At 49.8% G+C, this 24,964-nt stretch overlaps 1 protein-coding gene across 3 annotated transcripts in view; it reads right to left on the bottom strand.

Annotated features, from left to right (window-relative positions):
* Positions 1–1,501: 1,501 nt before the first annotated feature.
* Positions 1,502–24,964, bottom strand: part of LOC137302464 (cornifelin homolog A-like) — a 56,351-nt gene continuing 32,888 nt past the window's right edge. The window contains exons 1-4 of one of the 3 annotated variants that reach the window (XM_067972149.1): positions 11,777–11,908; positions 6,271–6,393; positions 3,314–3,495; positions 1,502–1,892 (exon numbers count right to left, since the gene is read on the bottom strand). In XM_067972149.1, the coding sequence (XP_067828250.1) occupies positions 1,656–1,892; positions 3,314–3,495; positions 6,271–6,385 (534 nt within the window). In that variant the 5' untranslated portion in view covers positions 6,386–6,393; positions 11,777–11,908 and the 3' untranslated portion in view covers positions 1,502–1,655. Of the gene's footprint in view, positions 1,893–3,313; positions 3,496–6,270; positions 6,394–11,776; positions 11,909–24,964 lie in introns of those variants that run through there. The other 2 variants (XM_067972151.1, XM_067972150.1) reach the window with 2 other exon arrangements.

Raw genomic sequence — 24,964 nt, 5'->3', positions numbered from 1 at the left:
GACCCCAGTCAATGTACAGATATCTCCCTGAGAGAGAGGGACTGAGAGACCCCAGTCAGTGTACAGATATCTCCCTGGGGGAGAGGGACTGAGAGACCCCAGTCAGTGTACAGATATCTCCCTGGGGGAGAGGGTCTGAGAGACACCAGTCAGTGTACAGATATCTCCCTGAGGGAGAGGGGACTGAGAGACCCCAGTCAGTGTACAGATATCTCCCTGAGGGAGAGGGGACTGAGAGACCCCAGTCAGTGTACAGATATCTCCCTCAGGGAGAGGGGACAGAGAGACCCCAGTCAGTGTACAGATATCTCCCTCAGGGAGAGGGGACAAAGGGACCCCAGTCAGTGTACAGATATCTCCCTCAGGGAGAGGGACGGAGAGACCCCAGTCAGTGTACAGATATCTCCCTGAGGGAGAGGGGACAAAGAGACCCCAGTCAGTGTACAGATATCTCCCTGAGGGAGAGGGACTGAGAGACCCCAGTCAGTGTACAGATATCTCCCTCAGGGAGAGGGACGGAGAGACCCCAGTCAGTGTACAGATATCTCCCTGAGGGAGAGGGGACAAAGAGACCCCAGTCAGTGTACAGATATCTCCCTGGGGGAGAGGGTCTGAGAGACACCAGTCAGTGTACAGATATCTCCATGAGGGAGAGGGGACTGAGAGACCCCAGTCAGTGTACAGATATCTCCCTGAGGGAGAGGGGACTGAGAGACCCCAGTCAGTGTACAGATATCTCCCTGAGGGAGAGGGGACTGAGAGACCGCAGTCAGTGTACAGATATCTCCCTGAGGGAGAGGGGACTGAGAGACCCCAGTCAGTGTACGGATATCTCCCTGGGGGAGAGGGTCTGAGAGACCCCAGTCAGTGTACAGATATCTCCCTGAGGGAGAGGGGACTGAGTGACCGCAGTCAGTGTACAGATATCTCCCTGAGGGAGAGGGGACTGAGAGACTGCAGTCAGTGTACAGATATCTCCCTGAGGGAGAGGGACTCAGATCCCAGTCAATGTACAGATATCTCCCTGAGGGAGAGGGAATGAAAGAGCCCAGTCAGTGTACAGATATCTCCCTGAGGGAGAGAGTCTGAAAGACCCCAGTCAATGTACAGATATCTCCCTGAGGGAGAGGGAATGAAAGACCCCAGTCAGTGTACAGATATCTCCCTGAGGGAGAGGGGACTGAGAGACCCCAGTCAGTGTACAAATATCTCCCTGAGGGAGAAGGACTCAGATCCCAGTCAGTGTACAGATATCTCCCTGAGGGAGAGGGACTCAGATCCCAGACAGTGTACAAATATCTCCCTGAGGGAGAGGGACTCAGATCCCAGTCAGTGTACAGATATCTCCCTGAGGGAGAGGGAATGAAAGACCCCAGTCAACTCCAGAGACAAGTCAACTCACATAGAACACTCACAGGAGCGACTGAACGCAGCAGAACCCGAGAAGGAATTTGCAGCAGACCCTAATCCCTAGCAGGCAAGAGCCATCCAACCAATGGGCTCTACTTATAGCTTTTATTGTTATACATGAAAACATTCCAAATTTAATCTCTACTTGACTAACATTCACAAGCAATGCCTTGTTGTTCGGTATTATGAATATTCCATCAGCATTCATTAGGTTGCCCCTCCACCCTGTTGCCTACAGTGGCATTTTATTTTGTGTACATGGGCGCCGCTTGGTTTGGATCTGGTGCGTAGGGTGGCTGTGGCGCGTAAGCGGGCTGGGGCATGTAGGATGGCTGGGATATGTAGGTTGGGTGCGGAAGCATCGAAGTAGTGGCATTGATGACGGTCACGGGCTTCTTGCGTTCTTTGATTTCCCGAGCCATTTGGCACCAACCACAGGAATTGCACCAGTACATGATGCAGCAGTCTTTGAAGATGGAGCCCTGGAGGTAAAAAGAAAGTTTTATTGGTGGCCCATCAATAATGATTTACCCTCTCAAAACCCTCTATTAGATCCCCCCCCCCCATTCAAAGTGAAAAAAGACCCAGGGTGTTTTGGGAGGCTTTTTTCATTTCAGATATCGTTCTAATGAATCTTCACCGTCCCATTGTCCATGGTTCCAATATCCTTTCTATAATTGGGAGTCCCAGAACCCACCCACTGAATACTCATTATTTAAGGTGGTCTCTGAAGCCAGGTGTGCTGTAAACTACCGGGTACCATGAAGTGTCAGAGGAGTGGAAGCCTCCCTGGGAGGCCATGCCTCCAATAGTCCTGGCGATACTTCACCATTACGATTCCAACAGTCCTTGCGACCCTTCACCATTACGATTCCACCGTTTGTGATTTCTTGATGACATGGAAGTTCCAGAGTCAGAATGAGAAAATCGTGATGGTTCAAAATTATGAGAGGTTTTGATAAGGTAGCTCGAGACAAACTATTTCTGGTGATCGGTTAGTCCGTAACTACAGGGTATGAACTTAAGGTCATCACCAAAAGAACAAAGAAGATTTTTTTTTACACAGATGGGTTGTTAGAGTGTTGAACGCCCGACCAGGTACAGTGGGGAAGCAGAAACCATAATGGAGGGGAAGTTTAAAAGGGAATGTTAAACTTCCCTTTCACGTCAAAAGGGAAGTGAAGAAACATTTGGAAAAGAAAAAATTTAATAGGGGTTGGGGAAAGAGCAAAAGAATGGGACTGAGTGGAGAGCACGTTCAGAGAGCTAGTACAGGAGCGATGGGCTGAATAGGACAGGGGAATGGGACTGAGTGGAGAGTGCGTTCAGAGAGCTAGTACAGGAGCGATGGGCTGAATAGGACAGGGGAATGGGACTGAGTGGAGAGCGCGTTCAGAGAGCTAGTACAGGAGTGATGGGCTGAATGGGGCAGGGGAATGGGACTGAGTGGAGAGCGCGTTCAGAGAGCTAGCACAGGAGCGATGGGCTGAATAGAGCAGGGGAATGGGACTGAGTGGAGAGTGCGTTCAGAGAGCTAGTACAGGAGCGATGGGCTGAATAGAGCAGGGGAATGGGACTGAGTGGAGAGCACGTTCAGAGAGCTAGCACAGGAGCGATGGGCTGAATAGAGCAGGGGAATGGGACTGAGTGGAGAGTGCGTTCAGAGAGCTAGTACAGGAGCGATGGGCTGAATAGGGCAGGGGAATGGGACTGAGTGGAGAACGCGTTCGGAGAGCTGGCACAGGAGCGATGGGCTGAATGGCCTCCTTTTGTCCTGTAAAAACAAGCATCGACGAGAGGATGAAAGTGACGTCACATTGTCCCAGACCCCCGCCCCTTGCCCACCGGTGACTCAAGACATAACCTGCGACGACCTACACAACGAATGGCTCTTCACTCTTACCGAAATGCCGTATCTCTCACGGACGGCGGACCGCATCGCGAGGGCAATCGGAGGAACGACTCCATTGCTGCAGTAGCCACAATTGGTGCAGCAGATCTCCACCAATGGGAGGCACAGGCACTCGCCAAAATCATCCGCAGTCTTGCACATGAAGCAGGGCATGCACCAGAGAGCCAAGCAACCTGGGGAGGGAAGAGAACAAAGGAACTGAGGTTAACATGGAGACCACCCAGACACACTCACTATGATACCGAGCTCAGGAGGGTTGCTTGTTTTTTTTTTATCATCATCCTCGGGATGTGGGCGTCGCTGGCAAGCCGGCATTTCTTGAGAAGGTGGTGGTGAGCCGCCTTCTTGAACCGCTGCAGTCCGCGCGGTGAAGGTTCTCCCGCAGTGCTGTTAGGTGGGGAGCTCCAGGATTTACGCCCAGCGACCATGAAGGGACGGCCGACGTACGTCCAAGTCGGGATGGCGCGTGCGACTTGGAGGTGGTGGGGTTCCCGTGCACCTGCTGCCCTTGTCCCTCTAGGTGGTCGGAGGTCGCGGAGTGCGGGAGGGGGTGGGGTTTGAACCCACGACCTTCATGACTCAGGGGCGAGAGGGGGCAGGAGTGATTCTCTGGGCCCCACAAAGGAGGCTTAGGCCTCCCCGGCCGCCATTGCTGACTCCCCCGCCCCATACCTCCCACCCCACCCAGAACTTGGGACTCCCCCCTCCCCAACAGCAGGACGGCCCGAATTGCCTGCTGAGGCCGCCCAAATTTGCGCTGCCTCCCGCCCAGAAGAGGTGGGGGGGTCAGCTTAGGGCCTTTAAACGAGGCCCAGGAGTTAAAATACCCCCCCACCCCGGGCCACTTTTTTTTCTGCTCCAATAGGTGAGATTTGAACTGACACCAAGCGGGTAATTTTAGCCGAACTCTCCAATGGGGTGCGACCCTGGTTTAACTCCCCGCCCAATATTACGCTCCACTGACTTCAATGGAAAGTAAAATCAGATGGGGGGTAAAACCAGTGTCGCACCCGATGCTATCAGTTTTCCGAAGGTTAAAATTGCCCTCTTCAAAAATCAGCTGCCGAAATCTGAACCCACCCGCCCCCAAGTTAAAATTGGCCTGCTGAGTGAAATTTTATTGCACTAAATTTCAATGCTAACTAACTCCAGAGATTACAGAGTAAAGCTCCTTCTACACTGTCCCATCAAACACTCCCAGGACAGGTACAGCACGGGTTAGATACAGAGTAAAGCTCCCTCTACACTGTCCCATCAAACACTCCCCGGGCAGGTACAGCACGGGTTAGATACAGAGTAAAGCTCCCTCCACACTGTCCCATCAAACACTCCCAGGGCAGGTACAGCACGGGTTAGATACAGAGTAAAGCTCCCTCTACACTGTCCCATCAAACACTCCCAGGGCAGGTACAGCACGGGTTAGATACAGAGTAAAGCTCCCTCTACACTGTCCCATCAAACACTCCCAGGGGTAGGTACAGCACAGGTTAGATACAGAGTAAAGCTCCCACTGTAGCTATTTAGTGGACAATGTAATATTTTAACAGGCTCCCGTAAGTATTTGGAGCTGGAATTTGCCTGCAGGCATCTACCTTAAACAATAGACTCTCACAACATCCTAGAATCAAAACAGAATTAAAAATAAATCATAGCACGCCCAATGCACAGGTGTGATGGCAATTCACCCTCGGGGACCCAGTGGTAATTCCAGTTTGCTGATCATAGAATCATACAGCACAGAAGGAGGCCATTTTGTCCATTGTGTCTGTGCCGGCTCTCTGAAAGAACTATGCAATTAGTCCCGCTCCCCATCTCTTTCCCCCTTAGCCTTGCAAATTTTTCCTTTTCAAGTATTTCTCCAATTCCCTTTTGAAAGTTACTATTGAATCTGCTTCCACCGCCCTTTCAGGGAGTGCATTCCAGCTCGTGTGGAGCATAAACAACAGCATGGACAAGTTGGGCCGAATGGCCTGTTTCTGTGCTGTACATTCTATGTAATTATGTGTAATTGTAACTATTCGCTGCGTAAAAATAATTCTCCATATCTCCCCTCTGATTCTTTTGCCAATTACACTAAATCTGTGTCCTCTGGTTACCGACCCTCCTGCCACTGGAAACAGTTTCTCCCTCTCTACCCTATCAAAACCCCTCTTAAGTTTGAATCTCCCCTTAAACTTCTGGGAGTGTTTGATGGGACAGTGTAGAGGGAGCTTTACTCTGCATCTAACCCATACTGTACCTGCCCTGGGAGTGTTTGATGGGACAGTGTAGAGGGAGCTTTACTCTGCATCTAACCCATACTGTACCTGCCCTGGGAGTGTTTGATGGGACAGTGTAGAGGGAGCTTTACTCTGCATCTAACCCATACTGTACCTGCCCTGGGAGTGTTTGATGGGACAGTGTAGAGGGAGCTTTACTCTGTATCTAACCCGTGCTGTACCTGCCCTGGGAGTTCATTCCCAGCTCTGTGCTGAGTGAGTTGATCCTGTTGGGAGTAGAGCAGCAGGTGAGTTAGGACAATACATCACTCGGGGGCTGGAGAGCTGAGAATCAACCAGGGCTCCGGTTCCTGATCGCTGTCCAGGGAACCCTGCAGAAAACGGCACCTGTGTGTCCATTTGTGTGTGTGTGTGTGTGTATGTGTGTGTATATGTACATGTGCATGTGTGCGCGCGCGTGTATACATGCGTACATATGTGTGCGCATGTGTACTTATGTGTGTGTGTGCGCGCATCTATGTGTGTGTGCAGACATGCGGTGAGGACAGGAACGCATTTGAGTGTGATGCCCCTGCAGTCGAATAGCCAGCTGGCTCTCACTGTCTGCAACTAAGGACAGCCACCTAGGAGAGGAGTCCGTGGAACTGTCCTGCTCCAGGAGTCAGCACCCTTATGAGGGGAGGGGAGTAAATGAGTTGGATAAACAGGGCGGGGAGACGCGATACGTACAGATCCCACAGTCCTCGCAGCAGTCGCAGATTCCAGAGTTCCAGCCCTTTTGCTGAGTGGTGATAACGGTGGTTGTCACTTGGGGCTGAGTCATCACAACGACAGGCGCAGCCATGGCTAATTCTATGAAAAAGAGAAGCAAAGGGGAGTCAGTGAGAGCTGTGCCCAGGCAGCAGGCCCAACTAGCTTCAGCTGCTTCATCAATGACCTTCCCTCCATCCTAAAGTTGGGATGAGTGGGATTAGACTGGGTGGGATATTAAAGGGTATGGGGAGAGAGGAGAGTGGGATTAGATTGGGTGGGATATTAAAGGGTACGGGGAGAGAGGAGAGTGGGATTAGATTGGGTGGGATATTAAAGGGTATGGGGAGAGAGGAGAGTGGGATTAGATTGGGTGGGATATTAAAGGGTATGGGGAGTGAGGAGAGTGGGATTAGACTGGGTGGGATATTAAAGGGTACGGGGAGAGAGGAGAGTGGGATTAGACTGGGTGGGATATTAAAGGGTACGGGGAGAGAGGAGAGTGGGATTAGATTGGGTGGGATATTAAAGGGTATGGGGAGAGAGGAGAGTGGGATTAGACTGGGTGGGATATTAAAGGGTATGGGGAGTGAGGAGAGTGGGATTAGACTGGGTGGGATATTAAAGGGTATGGGGAGAGAGGAGAGTGGGATTAGGCTGGGTGGGATATTGAAGAGTACGGGGAGGGAGCGGGAGAGTGGGATTAGACTGTGTGCCTCATTTGGAGAACAACACCAGCACAGAATTAATGTACCGAATGACCTGTGCCGGAACATTCCATGAGAAATTCTATTCTTATCTGGTGATTATTTCCTGCAGCTTGTGGAGAACTTCCCGTTTATCAGTAACATTGCATCAAGAACTAATTGAAGGGAGAAATCCAGCCTTGGAACAAGGAACATGGAACAAGTGCTGCACAAAAGCCAATTTTTGGATAAATATCAGGAAATGCCTCGCCCAAACAGTTCACTTTAAACGTCCACTCCAATCGTCATTATGGGGAGGGCCACATTGCTAACAGCAGCTCTTAGTGTTGTGGATTGCAACCGAACAACCTAGATTCCTCACGAATGCCTCCTGGTCATGGTTGATTAACTCTCTCACTGCAAACACTCAGGCACGATGAAGGCTGATAGATAAGAACATAAGAAATAGGAGCAGGAGTAGGCCAATCGGCCCCTCGAGCCTGCTCCGCCATTCAATAAGATCATGGCTGATCTGATCCTAACCTCAAATCTAAATTCATGTCCAATTTCCTGCCCGCTCCCCGTAACCCCTAATTCCCTTTACTTCGAGGAAACTGTCGATTTCCGTTTTAAATTTATTTAATGATGTAGCTTCCACAGCTTCCTGTGGCAGCAAATTCCACAGACCCACCACCCTCTGAGTGAAGAAGTTTCTCCTCATCTCAGTTTTGAAAGAGCAGCCCCTTATTCTAAGATTATGCCCCCTAGTTCTAGTTTCACCCATCCTTGGGAACATCCTTACTGCATCCACCCGATCAAGCCCCTTCACAATCTTATATATTTCAGTAAGATCGCCTCTCATTCTTCTGAACTCCAATGAGTAGAGTCCCAATCTACTCAACCTCTCCTCATATGTCCGCCCCCTCATCCCCGGGATTAACCGAGTGAACCTTCTTTGTACTGCCTCGAGAGCAAGTATGTCTTTTCTTAAGTATGGAGTATGTCTTTTCTTAAGTATGGAGTATGTCTTTTCTTAAGTATGGATGATACCCAACTGGTAACCGGGGTAACGGAGCGAACCGCAAAAGGAAAACTTGCGTTTGTCTAGCATTGTCTCCAAGGGCGTCAGTCAATGAATCGTGCTGAGGTACCACGACACTTGTTATGTCGGCCAATACGGCAGCCATTTTGCGCCGCCTGCACCAATAAGATGGCCGCTCGGGTAATCTGCTTTTTTTTTTTTGGACGGTGTTGGTCGAGCGAGGAATGTTGGCCCGGGATAACATTTTCAAACGGGATCATTAACGGCCACCTTGAACGGGATAGACTGGTAGCCTGAGTTTAATATCTCGCCTGACGGACGGATGAGTGAGCACAGAATGAGAAGAGGCCCTTTTGAGGGCAAGGAGCCAGTCCCTACGCAGACCTTGGACAATCTCCCTTATCTTACCTCCCACACCCCTGGGCGACGGTCTCCACATGTCACTCGTCCCCACCTCGATTTAAGCTGGCGGAGTCTGATTAGTGGGACCGAGAGCCAGTGCTATGGCTCCCTTAGGGTGAGCGGGCCTGGATTTGATGCAGAGATGGTCCTGAGGACCTGTGAGTTTGGCTGTTTGCCTCACCACGCGCACAGAAGATGCCCAGAACCAACTCGGCTCAAAACTGGAGCCAACTTATCCGATGCCGGACCAGAGGACTGATGGGAATCTGACTTCTCCAAAGGAATTGTCTATTTCTGTTTTAAATTTATTTAATGATGTAGCTTCCACAGCTTCCTGGGGCAGCAAATTCCACAGAGAGTTTGTGCCAGGTATGACTCCAGCACTGGAGAGCTTTCCCCCTGATCCCCATTGACTTCCATTTAACTAGGGTTCCATGGTGCTACATTTGGTCGAATGCTGCCTTGATGTCAAGGGCAGTTGCTCTATTCTCACCTCTGGAATTCAGCTCTTTTGTCCATGTTTGGACCAAGGCTGTAATGAGGTCTGGAGCCGAGTGGTCCTGGTGGAACCCAAACTGAGCATGGGTGAGCAGGTTGTAGGTGAGTAAGTGCCGCTTGATAGCACTGTTGACGACTCCTTCCATCACTTTGCTGATTATTGGGAGGAGGCCAATAGGACAGGTTGGATTTGTCCTGCTTTTAGTGGACAGGCCATACCTGGGCAATTTTCCACATTGTTGGGTAGATGCCAGTGTTGTAGCTGTACTGGAGCACCTTGGCTAGGGGCTCGGCTAGTTCTGGAGGACAGGTCTTCAGCACTACAGCCAGGATGTTGTCAGGACCCGTAGCCTTTGCTGTGTCTAGTACCCTCAGCCGTTTCTTGATATCACGTGGGGTGAATCGAATTGGCTGAAGACTGGTATCTGTGATGGTGGAGACCTCAGGAGGAGGCCGAGATGGATCATCCACTTGGCACTTCTGGCTGAAGATGGTTGCGAATGTTTCAGCCTTGTCCTTTGCACTCACGTGCTGGACTCCGCCATCATTGAGGATGGGGATGTTCATGGAACTTCCTCCTCCTGTTAGTTGCTTCATTGCCCACTGCCATTCATGACTGAATAAGGCAGGACTGCAGAGCTTTGACCTGATCCGTCGGTTGTGGGATCGCTTAGCTCTGTCAATAGCGTGCTGCTTCCGTTGTTTAGCATCGTATGTAGTCCTGAGGTTGGCACCTCATTTTCAGGTACACCTGGTGCTCATCCGGGGATGTTCTTCTACACTCCTCATTGAACCAGGGTTGGTCATCTGGCCTGATGGTGATGTAGGAGTGAGGGATATTCTGGGCCATGAGGTTACAGATCATGGTGGAATACAATTCTGCTGCTGATGGCCCACAGCACCTCATGGATGCCCAGTTTCCAGCTGCTAGATCTGTTCTTAATCTATCCCATTTAGCGCGATGGTAGTGTGTCCTCACTGTGAAGAAGGGACTTGGCCTTCACAAGGACTGTGCGGTGGTCACTCCTATCAATGCTGTCATGGTCCTGTAGGTTATTCCCTTGTGTTGGTTGTCTCACTGCTTGCCGCAAGCCCAGTCTGGCAGCTGCGTCCTTCAGGACTCAGCCAGCTCGCTCAGTGGTGGTACTACCAAGCAAGTCTTGGTGATGAACATTGAGTGCAACCCAGAGTACTTTCTGTGTCCTTGCTACCCTCAGTGCTTCCTCCAAGTGGGTGTTGAACATGGAGGAGGACTGATTCATCAGCTGAGGGAGGGCGGTAGGTGATAATCAGCAGGAGGTTTCCTTGCCCATATTTGACCTGAAGCCATGAGACTTCATGGGGTCTGGGTTCAATGTTGAGGACTCCCAGGGCCACATCCACCCTCCTCCCCAACCCCGACTGTTTACCACTGTGCTCCCACCTCTGGTAGGTCTGTCCTGCACTAGGACAACTGGGAGTGGGACCATAGTGGAGAGGTGCCTCAACGACAGACGGAATAGAAGGGGCAGTGGGGGTGAAGGTGGGGCAGAAAGTGGCGGAGAGGTCCAGGAGGGTGCGGAGGGACAGCGAGCCGCGGTTCCCAGTCACACGGGATGTCAAAGGTCACCTTGACCACGGCAGTTCCGTTGTCGTGAGCTGTTGGGAAACTGGATTGGAAGGACAGAGAGTGATGGGAGTGCTGATTGGCAATGAAACCCTTCAAGGGCCTTGGCCAGGATGGGAAGGGTCACAACGACAGAGGGGGTCAAGGGTGAATAAAATAGTTGCGAAAGGGGTCAAAACAATCCCTAAACAACGAGTGTGGTTGGTAAGGAGCTGGGTCGGGGTTTGGGGGGGTGCTCGATGGAGCTCTATGGAGAGAATGAATCTGATGTTGGACGGGGGAACGAGGCTAAGGGGTTGGGGGCTGGGTTTGGGGGAGGTCACGAGCAGTGGGGGGTAGGGGAGGATCGGGCAGAGGAACCCTCGATGTTGGAACTAAAGAGCTGATGGCGATAGAGGCTGAAGGGGGACGGAGATCAGAGGAGCCCGAGGGGAGTCAGAACCTGGCCTGGCTTCCTCGGGGTAACCCTGGGGGTGTAGGAGGATTCGGCCATGGGGGTTGAAGAGGGGGTGGGGGGTTTCAGGCAATAGGGCCTGAGACCTCTGAAGGTCAATACCCAGGCCGAGGACTTGACCTCCCAGCCGCGGTCATGGGAGCGCGGAGGCGGCCGTTGCGTCAGGGCGGCAGGAAGAATCAGGAGTGTGATGGAATACTCTCCACCTGCCTGGATGAGCGCAGCTCCAACAACACTCAAGAAGCTCGACAACATCGAGGACAAAGCAGCCCGCTTGATTGGCAGCTTAAACATCCACTTTCTCCACCACAGGTGCACCGTGTGTACTATCTACAGGATGCACTGCAGCAACTCGCCAAGGCTTCTTCGACAGCACCTCCCAAACCCATGACCTCTACCGCCTTAAAGGGCAGGGGCAGCAGGGGAACACCACCACCTCTAAGTTCCCCTCCAAGTCACACACCACCCCGACTTGGAAATATATCGGCCGTTCCTTTATCGTCGCTGGGTCAAAATCCTTCAACTCCCTTCCTAACAGCACAGTGGGAGAACCTTCACCACACGGACTGCAGCGGTTCAATAAGAAGGCGGCTCACCACCACTTTCTCAAGGGGCAATTAGGGATGGGCAATAAATGCCGGCCTCGCCAGCGATGCCCACATCCCGAGAATGAACATAAAAAAAAACACAAATAGGATCACACAGTGCCCCCTCACAATAATGGGATCACACTGTGTCCCCTCACACTAACCAGATCACAGCGTGCCCACTCACATTAAATGCGATGTGCCTCATACCTTGTCAGGTGTTAAACTTTGTCCGGGTCTCACAGAGTCTTCACTGCGGCAGGAGCTGAGAGAGAAACCACTCACCTGCTGATTTGCACAGAACTGAGAGCGACACAGAAAACAGTTAAACGCCTTTTATATCAGGACAACTGATTCTGGTTTCGGTTTCAGGCAAACAGAATGAAATGTTGTTTTAACCCTCGAGTCTCTGGAGACATGTTATTGCTCGTTGGGTGAGCGCCCTTGAGGCTGTCTTTTCTCAACAGGTTCACTCTGAAGGGACAGAAATCCCAATGGGATGTTGCCCCTTTTTCCTTAAGGAGCTGACTCTTGTGCATGGGAACACTTTTACACGAATAGGATCACACTGTGCACCTTCACATGAATAGGATCACACTGTGCACTTTTACACGAATAGGATCACACTGTGCACTTTTACACGAATAGGATCACACTGTGCACTTTTACACGAATAGGATCACACTGTGCACCTTTACACGAATAGGATCACACTGTGCACCTTCACATGAATAGGATCACACTGTGCACTTTTACACAAATAGGATCACACTGTGCACTTTTACACGAATAGGATCACACTGTGCACTTTTACACGAATAGGATCACACTGTGCACTTTTACACGAATGGGATCACAATATGCCCATTCACACTGATAGGATCACACTGTGCATCTTTACATTAATAGGATCACACTGCGCACCTTTACACGAGTGGGATCACACTGTGCACCTTTACACGAATAGGATCACACTGTGCACCTTTACACAAATAGGATCACACTGTGCACCTTTACACGAATGGGATCACACTGTGCACCTTTACACTAATAGGATCACACTGTGCACTTTTATACGAATGGGATCACACTGTGCACCTTTACACGAATAGGATCACACTGTGCACCTTTACACGAGTGGGATCACACTGTGCACCTTTACACGAATAGGATCACACTGTGCACCTTTACACGAATAGGATCACACTGTGCACCTTTACACGAATGGGATCACACTGTGCACCTTTACACTAATAGGATCACACTGTGCACTTTTATACGAATGGGATCACACTGTGCACCTTTACACGAATAGGATCACACTGTGCACCTTTACACAAATAGGATCACACTGTGCACCTTTACACGAGTGGGATCACACTGTGCCCCTTTACACTAATAGGATCACACTGTGCATCTTTACATTAATAGGATCACACTGCGCACCTTTACACGAGTGGGATCACACTGTGCACCTTTACACGAATAGGATCACACTGTGCACCTTTACACGAATAGGATCACACTGTGCACCTTTACACAAATAGGATCACACTGTGCACCTTTACACGAGTGGGATCACACTGTGCACCTTTACACGAGTGGGATCACATTGTGCACCTTTACACGAATGGGATCACACTGTGCACCTTTACACGAATGGGATCACACTGTGCACCTTTACACGAATGGGATCACACTGTGCACCTTTACAGGAATAGGATCACACTGTGCACCTTTACACGAGTGGGATCACACTGTGCACCTTTACACGAGTGGGATCACACTGTGCCTCTTTACACGAATAGGATCACACTGTGCTCCTTTACACAAATAGGATCACACTGTGCACTTTTACATGAATAGAATCACACTGTGCACCTTTACACTAACAGGATCACACTGTGCACCTTTACACAAATAGGATCACACTGTGCACCTTTATACGAGTGGGATCACACTGTGCACCTTTACACGAGTGGGATCACACTGTGCACCTTTACACAAATAGGATCACACTGTGCACCTTTACACAAATAGGATCACACTGTGCACCTTTACACAAATAGGATCACACTGTGCACCTTTACACGAATGGGATCACACTGTGCACCTTTACACGAATGGGATCACACTGTGCACCTTTACACGAGTGGGATCACACGGTGCACCTTTACACAAATAGGATCACACTGTGCCTCTTTACACGAATAGGATCACACTGTGCTCCTTTACACAAATAGGATCACACTGTGCACTTTTACATGAATAGAATCACACTGTGCACCTTGACACCAATAGGATCACACTGTGCCCCTTTACACTAATAGGATCACACTGTGCACCTTTACATGAGTGGGATCACACTGTGCACCTTTACATGAGTGGGATCACACTGTGCCCCTTTACACTAATAGGATCACACTGTGCACCTTTACACTAATAGGATCACACTGTGCCCCTTTACACTAATAGGATCACACTGTGCACCTTTACAGGAATAGGATCACACTGTGCCCCTTTACACTAATAGGATCACACTGTGCACCTTTACACTAATAGGATCACACTGTGCACCTTTACACTAATAGGATCACTCTGTGCGCTTTTACACAAATAGAATCACACTGCCCCTTTACACTAATAGAATCACACTGTGCACCTTTACACTAATAGAATCACACTGTGCCCCTTCACACTAATAGGATCACACTGTATCCACTCACACTAATGGAGTCACACTGTATTCCCTCACACTATTGGAGTCACACTGTATTCCCTCACACTAATGGAGTCACACTGTATTCCCTCACACTAATGGAGTCACACTGTATTCCCTCACACTAATGGGGTCACACTGTATTCCCTCACACTAATGGAGTCACACTGTATTCCCTCACACTAATGGAGTCACACTGTATCCACTCACACTAATGGGATCACACTGTATCTCCACACACTAATGGGGTCACACTGTATCTCCTCACACTAATGGGGTCACACTGTATCTCCTCACACTAATGGGGTCACACTCTATCCCTTCACACTAATGGGGTCACACTGTATCCACTCACACTAATGGGATCACACTGTATCTCCTCACACTAATGGGGTCACACTGTATCCCCTCACACTAATGGGATCACACTGTATCTCCTCACACTAATGGGGTCACACTGTATCCCCTCACACTAATGGGGTCACACTGTATCCCCTCACACTAATGGGGTCACAATGTATCCCCTCACACTAATGGGGTCACACTGAATCTACTCGCACTGATGGGATCACACTGTATCTCAGCACACTAATGGGGTCATACTGTATCCCCTCACACTAATGGGGTCACACTGTATCCCGACACACTAATGGGATCACACTGTGCCCCCTGACACTAATGGGATCACAATGTGCCCCCTCACACTAATGGAATCACGCTGTATCCCTTCACAATAATGGGAACACACTGTATACCCTCACACTAATGGGATTGCACTGAATCCCCTCACAATAATGGGGTCACACTGTATCCCCTCACACTAATGGGGTCACACTGTATCCCCTCAAACTAATGGGGTCACACTGTATCCCCTCACACTAATGGGGTCACACTGTATCCCCTCACACTAATGGGGTCACACTGTATTCCCTCACACTAATGGGGTCACACTGTATCCCCTCACACTAATGGGGTCACACTGTATCCCCTCAAACTAATGGGGTCACACTGTATCCCCTCACACTAATGGGGTCACACTGTATCCCCTCAAACTAATGGAGTCACACTGAATCCCCTCACACTAATGGGGTCACACTGTATCCCCTCACACTAATGGGATTGCACTGAATCCCCTCACACTAATGATGTCACACTGTATCACCTCACACTAATGGGGTCACACTGTATCCCCTCACACTAATGGGGTCACACTGTGCCCCCTCACACTAATGGGGTGACACTGTATCCCCTCAAATTAATGGAGTCACACTGTATCCCCTCACACTAATGGGGTCACACTGTATCCCCTCAAACTAATGGAGTCACACTGTATCCCCTCACACTAATGGGATTGCACTGAATCCCCTCACACTAATGGGGTCACACTGTATCCCCTCAAATTAATGGAGTCACACTGTATCCCCTCAAATTAATGGAGTCACACTGTATCCCCTCACACTAATGGGGTCACACTGTATCCCCTCAAACTAATGGAGTCACACTGTATCCCCTCACACAAATGGGATTGCACTGAATCCCCTCACACTAATGATGTCACACTGTATCCCCTCACACTAATGGAGTCACACTGTATCCCCTCACACTAATGGAGTCACACTGTATCCCCTCACACTAATGGGGTCACACTGTATCCCCTCACACTAATGGGGTCACACTGTATCCCCTCACACTAATGGAGTCACACTGTATCCCCTCACACTAATGATGTCACACTGTATCCCCTCACACTAATGGGGTCACACTGTATCCCCTCACACTAATGGGGTCACACTGTATCCCCTCACACTAATGGGGTCACACTGTATCCCCTCACACTAATGAGGTCACACTGTTTCCCCTAACACTAATGGAGTCACACTGTATCCCCTCACACTAATGGGATCGCACTGAATCCCCTCACACTAATGGGGTCACGCTGTATCCCCTCACACTAATGGAGTCACACTGAATCCCCTCACACTAATGGGGTCACACTGTATCCCCTCACACTAATGGGGTCACACTGTATCTCCTCACACTAATGGGGTCACACTGTATCCCCTCACACTAATGGGGTCACACTGTATCCCCTCACACTAATGGGGTCACAATGTATCCCCTCACACTAATGGGGTCACACTGTATCCCCTCACACTAATGGGGTCACACTGTATCCCGACACACTAATGGGATCACACTGTGCCCCCTGACACTAATGGGATCACAATGTGCCCCCTCACACTAATGGAATCACGCTGTATCCCTTCACAATAATGGGAACACACTGTATACCCTCACACTAATGGGATTGCACTGAATCCCCTCACAATAATGGGGTCACACTGTATCCCCTCACACTAATGGAGTCACACTGAATCCCCTCACAATAATGGGGTCACACTGTATTCCCTCACACTAATGGAGTCACACTGTATCCCCTCACACTAATGGGGTCACACTGTATCCCCTCAAACTAATGGAGTCACACTGTATCCCCTCACACTAATGGGGTCACACTGTATCCCCTCAAACTAATGGAGTCACACTGTATCCCCTCACACAAATGGGATTGCACTGAATCCCCTCACACTAATGATGTCACACTGTATCCCCTCACACTAATGGGGTCACACTGTATCCCCTCACACTAATGGGGTCACACTGTATCCCCTCACACTAATGGGATTGCACTGAATCCCCTCACACTAATGATGTCACACTGTATCCCCTCACACTAATGGGGTCACACTGTATCCCCTCACACTAATGGGGTCACACTGTATCCCCTCAAATTAATGGAGTCACACTGTATCCCCTCACACTAATGGGGTCACACTGTATCCCCTCAAACTAATGGAGTCACACTGTATCCCCTCACACAAATGGGATTGCACTGAATCCCCTCACACCAATGGGGTCACACTGTATCCCCTCACACTAATGGGGTCACACTGTATCCCCTCACACTAATGGGGTCACTCTGTATCCCCTCACACGAATGGGGTCACACTGTATCCCCTCACACAAATGGAGTCACACTGTATCCCCTCACACAAATGGAGTCACACTGTATCCCCTCACACTAATGGGGTCACACTGTATCCCCTCACACTAATGGGGTCACACTGTATCCCCTCACACTAATGGGGTCACACTGTATTCCCTCACACTAATGGGATCACACTGTATCCCCTCACACTAATTGAGTCATTCTGTATCCCCTCACACAAATGGAGTCACACTGCATCCCGTCACACTAATGGGGTCACACTGTATCCCCTCACACTAATGGGATCACAATGTGCCCCCTCACACTAATGGAATCACGCTGTATCCCTTCACACTAATGGGAACACACTGTACACCCTCACACTAATGGGATTGCACTGAATCCCCTCACACTAATGGGGTCACACTGTATCCCCTCAAACTAATGGAGTCACTCTGTATCCCTTCACACCAATGGGGTCACACTGTATCCCCTCACACTAATGGGGTCACACTGTATCCCCTCACACTAATGGGATCACACTGTATCCCCTCACACTAATGGAGTCACACTGTATCCCCTCACACTAATGGGGTCACACTGTATCCCCTCACACTAATGGGGTCACACTGTATCCCCTCACACTAATGGGATCACACTGTATCCCCTCACACTAATGGGGTCACACTGTATCCCCTCCCACTAATGGGGTCACACTGTATCCCCTCACACTAATGGGATCAAACTGTATCCCCTCACACAAATGGGATTGCACTGAATCCCCTTACGCTAATGTGGTCACACTGAATCCCCTCACACTAATGGGGTCACACTGTATCCCCTCACACTAATGGGGTCACACTGTATCCCCTCACACTAATGGGGTCACACTGTATCCCCTCACACTAATGGGGTCACACTGTATCCCCTCAAACTAATGGAGTCACACTGTATCCCCTCACACAAATGGGATTGCACTGAATCCCCTTACGCTAATGGGGTCACACTGAATCCCCTCACACTAATGGGGTCACACTGTATCCCCTCACACTAATGGGGTCACACTGTATCCCCTCACACTAATGGGGTCACACTGTATCCCCTCACACTAATGGGGTCACACTGTATCCCCTCACACTAATGGGGTCACACTGTATCCCCTCACACTAATGGGGTCACACTGTATCCCCTCACACTAATGGGGTCACACTGTATCCCCTCACACTAATGGAGTCACACTGTATCCCCTCACACTAATGGAGTCACACTGTATCCCCTCACACAAATGGGATTGCACTGAATCCCCTCACACTAATGATGTCACACTGTATCCCCTCACACTAATGGGGTCACACTGTATCCCCTCAAACTAATGGAGTCACACTGTATCCCCTCACACTAATGGAGTCACACTGTATCCCCTCAAACTAATGGAGTCACACTGTATCCCCTCACACAAATGGGATTGCACTGAATCCCCTCACACCAATGGGGTCACACTGTATCCCCTCACACGAATGGGATTGCACTGAATCCCCTCACACTAATGATGTCACACTGTATCCCCTCACACTAATGGAGTCACACTGTATCCCCTCACACTAATGGAGTCACACTGTATCCCCTCACACTAATGGGATCGCACTGAATCCCCTCACACTAATGGGGTCACACTGTATCCCCTCACACTAATGGGGTCACACTGTATCCCCTCACACTAATGGGGTCACACTGTATCCCCTCACACTAATGGGGTCACACTGTATCCCCTCACACTAATGGGGTCACACTGTATCCCCTCACACTAATGGGGTCACACTGTATCCCCTCACACAAATGGAGTCACACTGTATCCCCTCACACTAATGGGGTCACACTGTATCCCCTCACACTAATGGGGTCACAATGTGCCCCCTCACACTAATGGGGTCACACTGTATCCCCTCACACAAATGGAGTCACACTGTATCCCCTCACACTAATGGGGTCACACTGTATCCCCTCACACTAATGGGGTCACACTGTATTCCCTCACTCTAATGGGATCACACTGTATCCCCTCACACTAATTGATTCACTCTGTATCCCCTCACACAAATGGAGTCACACTGCATCCCGTCACACTAATGGGGTCACACTGTATCCCCTCACACTAATGGGATCACAATGTGCCCCCTCACACTAATGGAATCACGCTGTATCCCTTCACACTTATGGGAACACACTGTACACCCTCACACTAATGGGATTGCACTGAATCCCCTGACACTAATGGGGTCACACTGTATCCCCTCCCACTAATGGGGTCACACTGTATCCCCTCACACAAATGGGATTGCACTGAATCCCCTTCCGCTAATGGGGTCACACTGAATCCCCTCACACTAATGGGCTCACACTGTATCCCCTCACACTAATGGGGTCACACTGTATCTCAGCACACTAATGGGGTCACACTGTATCCCCTCAAACTAATGGAGTCACTCTGTATCCCTTCACACCAATGGGGTCACACTGTATCCCCTCACACTAATGGGGTCACACTGTATCCCCTCACACTAATGGGGTCACACTGTATCCCCTCCCACTAATGGGGTCACACTGTATCCCCTCACACAAATGGGATTGCACTGAATCCCCTTACGCTAATGGGGTCACACTGAATCCCCTCACACTAATGGGCTCACACTGTATCCCCTCACACTAATGGGGTCACACTGTATCCCCTCACACTAATGGGCTCACACTGTATCCCCTCACACTAATGGGGTCACACTGTATCCCCTCCCACTAATGGGGTCACACTGTATCCCCTCACACTAATGGGGTCACACTGTATCCCCTCACACTAATGGAGTCACACTGTATCCCCTCACACTAATGGGATTGCACTGAATCCCCTCACACTAATGGAGTCACTCTGTATCCCTTCACACCAATGGGGTCACACTGTATCCCCTCACACCAATGGAGTCACACTGTATCCCCTCACACTAATGGGATTGCACTGAATCCCCTCACACTAATGGAGTCACTCTGTATCCCTTCACACCAATGGGGTCACACTGTATCCCCTCACACTAATGGGGTCACACTGTATCCCCTCAAACTAATGGAGTCACTCTGTATCCCTTCACACCAATGGGGTCACACTGTATCCCCTCACACTAATGGGGTCACACTGTGTCCCCTCACACTAATGTGGTCACACTGTATCCCCTCCCACTAATGGGGTCACACTGTATCCCCTCCCACTAATGGGGTCACACTGTATCCCTCACACTAATGTAGTCACACTGTATCCCCTCACTCTAATGGGGTCACACTGTATTCGCTCACACTAATGGGATCACACTGTATCCCCTCACACTAATGGGGTCACACTGTATCCCCTCACACTAATGGAGTCACACTGTATCCCCTCACACTAATGGGGTCACACTGTATTCGCTCACACTAATGGGATCACACTGTATCCCCTCACACTAATGGAGTCACACTGTATCCCCTCACACTAATGGGGTCACACTGTATTCGCTCACACAAATGGGATCACACTGTATCCCCTCACACTAATGGGGTCACACTGTATCCCCTCACACCAATGGGGTCACACTGTATCCCCTCACACTAATGGAGTCACACTGTATCCCCTCACACCAATGGAGTCACACTGTATCCCCTCACACCAATGGGGTCACACTGTATCCCATCACACTAATGGGGTCACACTGTATCCCCTCACACTAATGGGGTCACACTGTATCCCCACACACTAATGATGTCACACTGTATCCCCTCACACTAATGGGGTCACACTGTATCCCCTCACACTAATGGGGTCACACTGTGCCCCCTCACACTAATGGGGTCACACTGTATCCCCTCACACTAATGGGGTCACACTGTATCCCCTCACACTAATGGGGTCACACTGTATCCCCTCACACTAATGGAGTCACTCTGTATCCCCTCACACTAATGATGTCACACTGTGCCCCCTCACACTAATGGGGTCACACTGTATCCCCTCACACTAATGGGGTCACAATGTATCCCCTCACACTAATGGGGTCACACTGTATCCCCTCACACTAATGGAGTCACTCTGTATCCCCTCACACTAATGGGGTCACACTGTATCCCCTCACACTAATGGAGTCACACTGTATCCCCTCACACTAATGGGGTCACACTGCATCCCCTCACACTAATGCAGTCACACTGAATCCCCTCACACTAATGGGGTCACACTGTATCCCCTGACACTAATGGGCTCACACTGTATCCCCTCACACTAATGGGGTCACAATGTATCCCCTCACACTAATGGGGTCACACTGTATCCCCTCACACTAATGGAGTCACACTGTATCCCCTCACACAAATGGGATTGCACTGAATCCCCTCACACTAATGATGTCACACTGTATCCCCTCACACTAATGGGGTCACACTGTATCCCCTCAAACTAATGGAGTCACACTGTATCCCCTCACACTAATGGAGTCACACTGTATCCCCTCAAACTAATGGAGTCACACTGTATCCCCTCACACAAATGGGATTGCACTGAATCCCCTCACACCAATGGGGTCACACTGTATCCCCTCACACTAATGGGATTGCACTGAATCCCCTCACACTAATGATGTCACACTGTATCCCCTCACACTAATGGAGTCACACTGTATCCCCTCACACTAATGGAGTCACACTGTATCCCCTCACACTAATGGGATCGCACTGAATCCCCTCACACTAATGGGGTCACACTGTATCCCCTCACACTAATGGGGTCACACTGTATCCCCTCACACTAATGGGGTCACACTGTATCCCCTCACACTAATGGGGTCACACTGTATCCCCTCACACTAATGGGGTCACACTGTATCCCCTCACACTAATGGGGTCACACTGTATCCCCTCACACAAATGGAGTCACACTGTATCCCCTCACACTAATGGGGTCACACTGTATCCCCTCACACTAATGGGGTCACAATGTGCCCCCTCACACTAATGGGGTCACACTGTATCCCCTCACACAAATGGAGTCACACTGTATCCCCTCACACTAATGGGGTCACACTGTATCCCCTCACACTAATGGGGTCACACTGTATTCCCTCACTCTAATGGGATCACACTGTATCCCCTCACACTAATTGATTCACTCTGTATCCCCTCACACAAATGGAGTCACACTGCATCCCGTCACACTAATGGGGTCACACTGTATCCCCTCACACTAATGGGATCACAATGTGCCCCCTCACACTAATGGAATCACGCTGTATCCCTTCACACTTATGGGAACACACTGTACACCCTCACACTAATGGAGTCACACTGTATCCCCTCACACTAATGGGGTCACACTGCATCCCCTCACACTAATGGAGTCACACTGAATCCCCTCACACTAATGGGGTCACACTGTATCCCCTGACACTAATGGGCTCACACTGTATCCCCTCACACTAATGGGATCACACTGTATCCCTTCACACTAATGGAGTCACACTGTATCCCCTCACACTAATGGAGTCACACTGTATCCCTTCACACTAATGGAGTCACACTGTATCCCCTCACACTAATGGAGTCACACTGTATCTCCTCACACTAATGGAGTCACACTGTATCCCCTCACACTAATGGAGTCACACTGTATCCCTTCACACTAATGGAGTCACACTGTATCTCCTCACACTAATGGGGTCACACTGTATCCCCTCACACTAATGGGGTCACACTGTATCCCCTCACACTAATGGAGTCACACTGTATCTCCTCACACGAAAGGAGTCACACTGTATCTCCTCACACTAATGGAGTCACACTGTATCCCCTCACACTAAAGGAGTCACACTGTATCCCCTCACACTAATGGAGTCACACTGTATCCCCTCACACTAAAGGAGTCACACTGTATCTCCTCACACTAATGGGGTCACACTGTATCCCCTCACACTAATGGGGTCACACTGTATCCCCTCACACTAATGGAGTCACACTGTATCCCCTCACACTAATGGGGTCACACTGTATCCCCTCACACTAATGGAGTCACACTGTATTCCCTCACACTAATGATGTCACACTGTATCCCCTCACACTAATGGAGTCACACTGTATCCCCTCACACTAAAGGAGTCACTCTGTATCCCCTCACACTAATGGAGTCACACTGTATCCCCTCACACTAATGATGTCACACTGTATCCCCTCACACTAAAGGAGTCACACTGTATCCCCTCACACTAAAGGAGTCACTCTGTATCCCCTCACACTAATGGGGTCACACTGTATCCCCTCACACTAATGATGTCACACTGTATCCCCTCACACTAATGGAGTCACACTGTATCCCCTCACACGAAAGGAGTCACTCTGTATCCCCTCACACTAATGGAGTCACACTGTATCCCCTCACACTAATGATGTCACACTGTATCCCCTCACACGAAAGGAGTCACTCTGTATCCCCTCACACTAATGGAGTCACACTGTATCCCCTCACACTAATGATGTCACACTGTATCTCCTCACAATAAAGGAGTCACTCTTTATCCCCTCACACTAATGATGTCACACTGTATCCCCTCACACTAATGGGATTACACTGTATCCCCTCACACTAATGATGTCACACTGTATCCCCTCACACAAATGATGTCACACTGTATCCCCTCACACTAATGGGGTCACACTGTATCCCCTCACACTAATGGGGTCACACTGTATCTCCTCACACTAATGATGTCACACTGTATCCCCTCACACTAATGGGGTCACACTGTATCCCCTCACACGAATGGGGTCACTCTGTATCCCCTCACACGAATGGGGTCACTCTGTATCCCCTCACACTAATGATGTCACACTGTATCCCCTCACACTAATGATGTCACACTGTATCCCCTCACACTAATGATGTCACACTGTATCCCCTCACACTAATGGGGTCACTCTGTATCCCCTCACACTAATGATGTCACACTGTATCCCCTCACACTAATGATGTCACACTGTATACCCTCACACTAATGGGGTCACACTGTATCTCCTCACACGAAAGGAGTCACTCTGTATCCCCTCACACTAATGATGTCACACTGTATCCCCTCACACTAATGTGGTCACACTGTATCTCCTCACACTAATGGGGTCACACTGTATCTCCTCACACTAATGATGTCACACTGCATCCCCTCACACTAAAGGAGTCACTCTGTATCCCCTCACACTAATGATGTCACACTGTATCCCCTCACACTAATGATGTCACACTGTATCCCCTCACACTAAAGGAGTCACTCTGTATCCCCTCACACTAATGATGTCACACTGTATCCACTCACACGAAAGGAGTCACTCTGTATCCCCTCACACTAATGATGTCACACTGTATCCCCTCACACAAATCGGGTCACACTGTATCCCCTCACACTAATGATGTCACACTGTATCCCCTCACACTAATGGGGTCACACTGTATCTCCTCACACTAATGGGGTCACACTGTATCCCCTCACACTAATGGGGTCACACTGTATCCCCTCACACTAATGGGATCACACTGTATCCCCTCACACAAATGGGGTCACAATGTATCCCCTCACACTAATGGTGTCACACTGTATCCCCTCACACTAATGGAGTCACACTGTATCACCTCACA

Source organism: Heptranchias perlo, chromosome 35 (assembly GCF_035084215.1).
Source record: "Heptranchias perlo isolate sHepPer1 chromosome 35, sHepPer1.hap1, whole genome shotgun sequence".
In the NCBI taxonomy this organism is placed as follows: domain Eukaryota; kingdom Metazoa; phylum Chordata; class Chondrichthyes; order Hexanchiformes; family Hexanchidae; genus Heptranchias; species Heptranchias perlo.
Note: the sequence above shows the minus strand (reverse complement) of the source record. Positions and strands in the feature narration are given on the sequence as shown.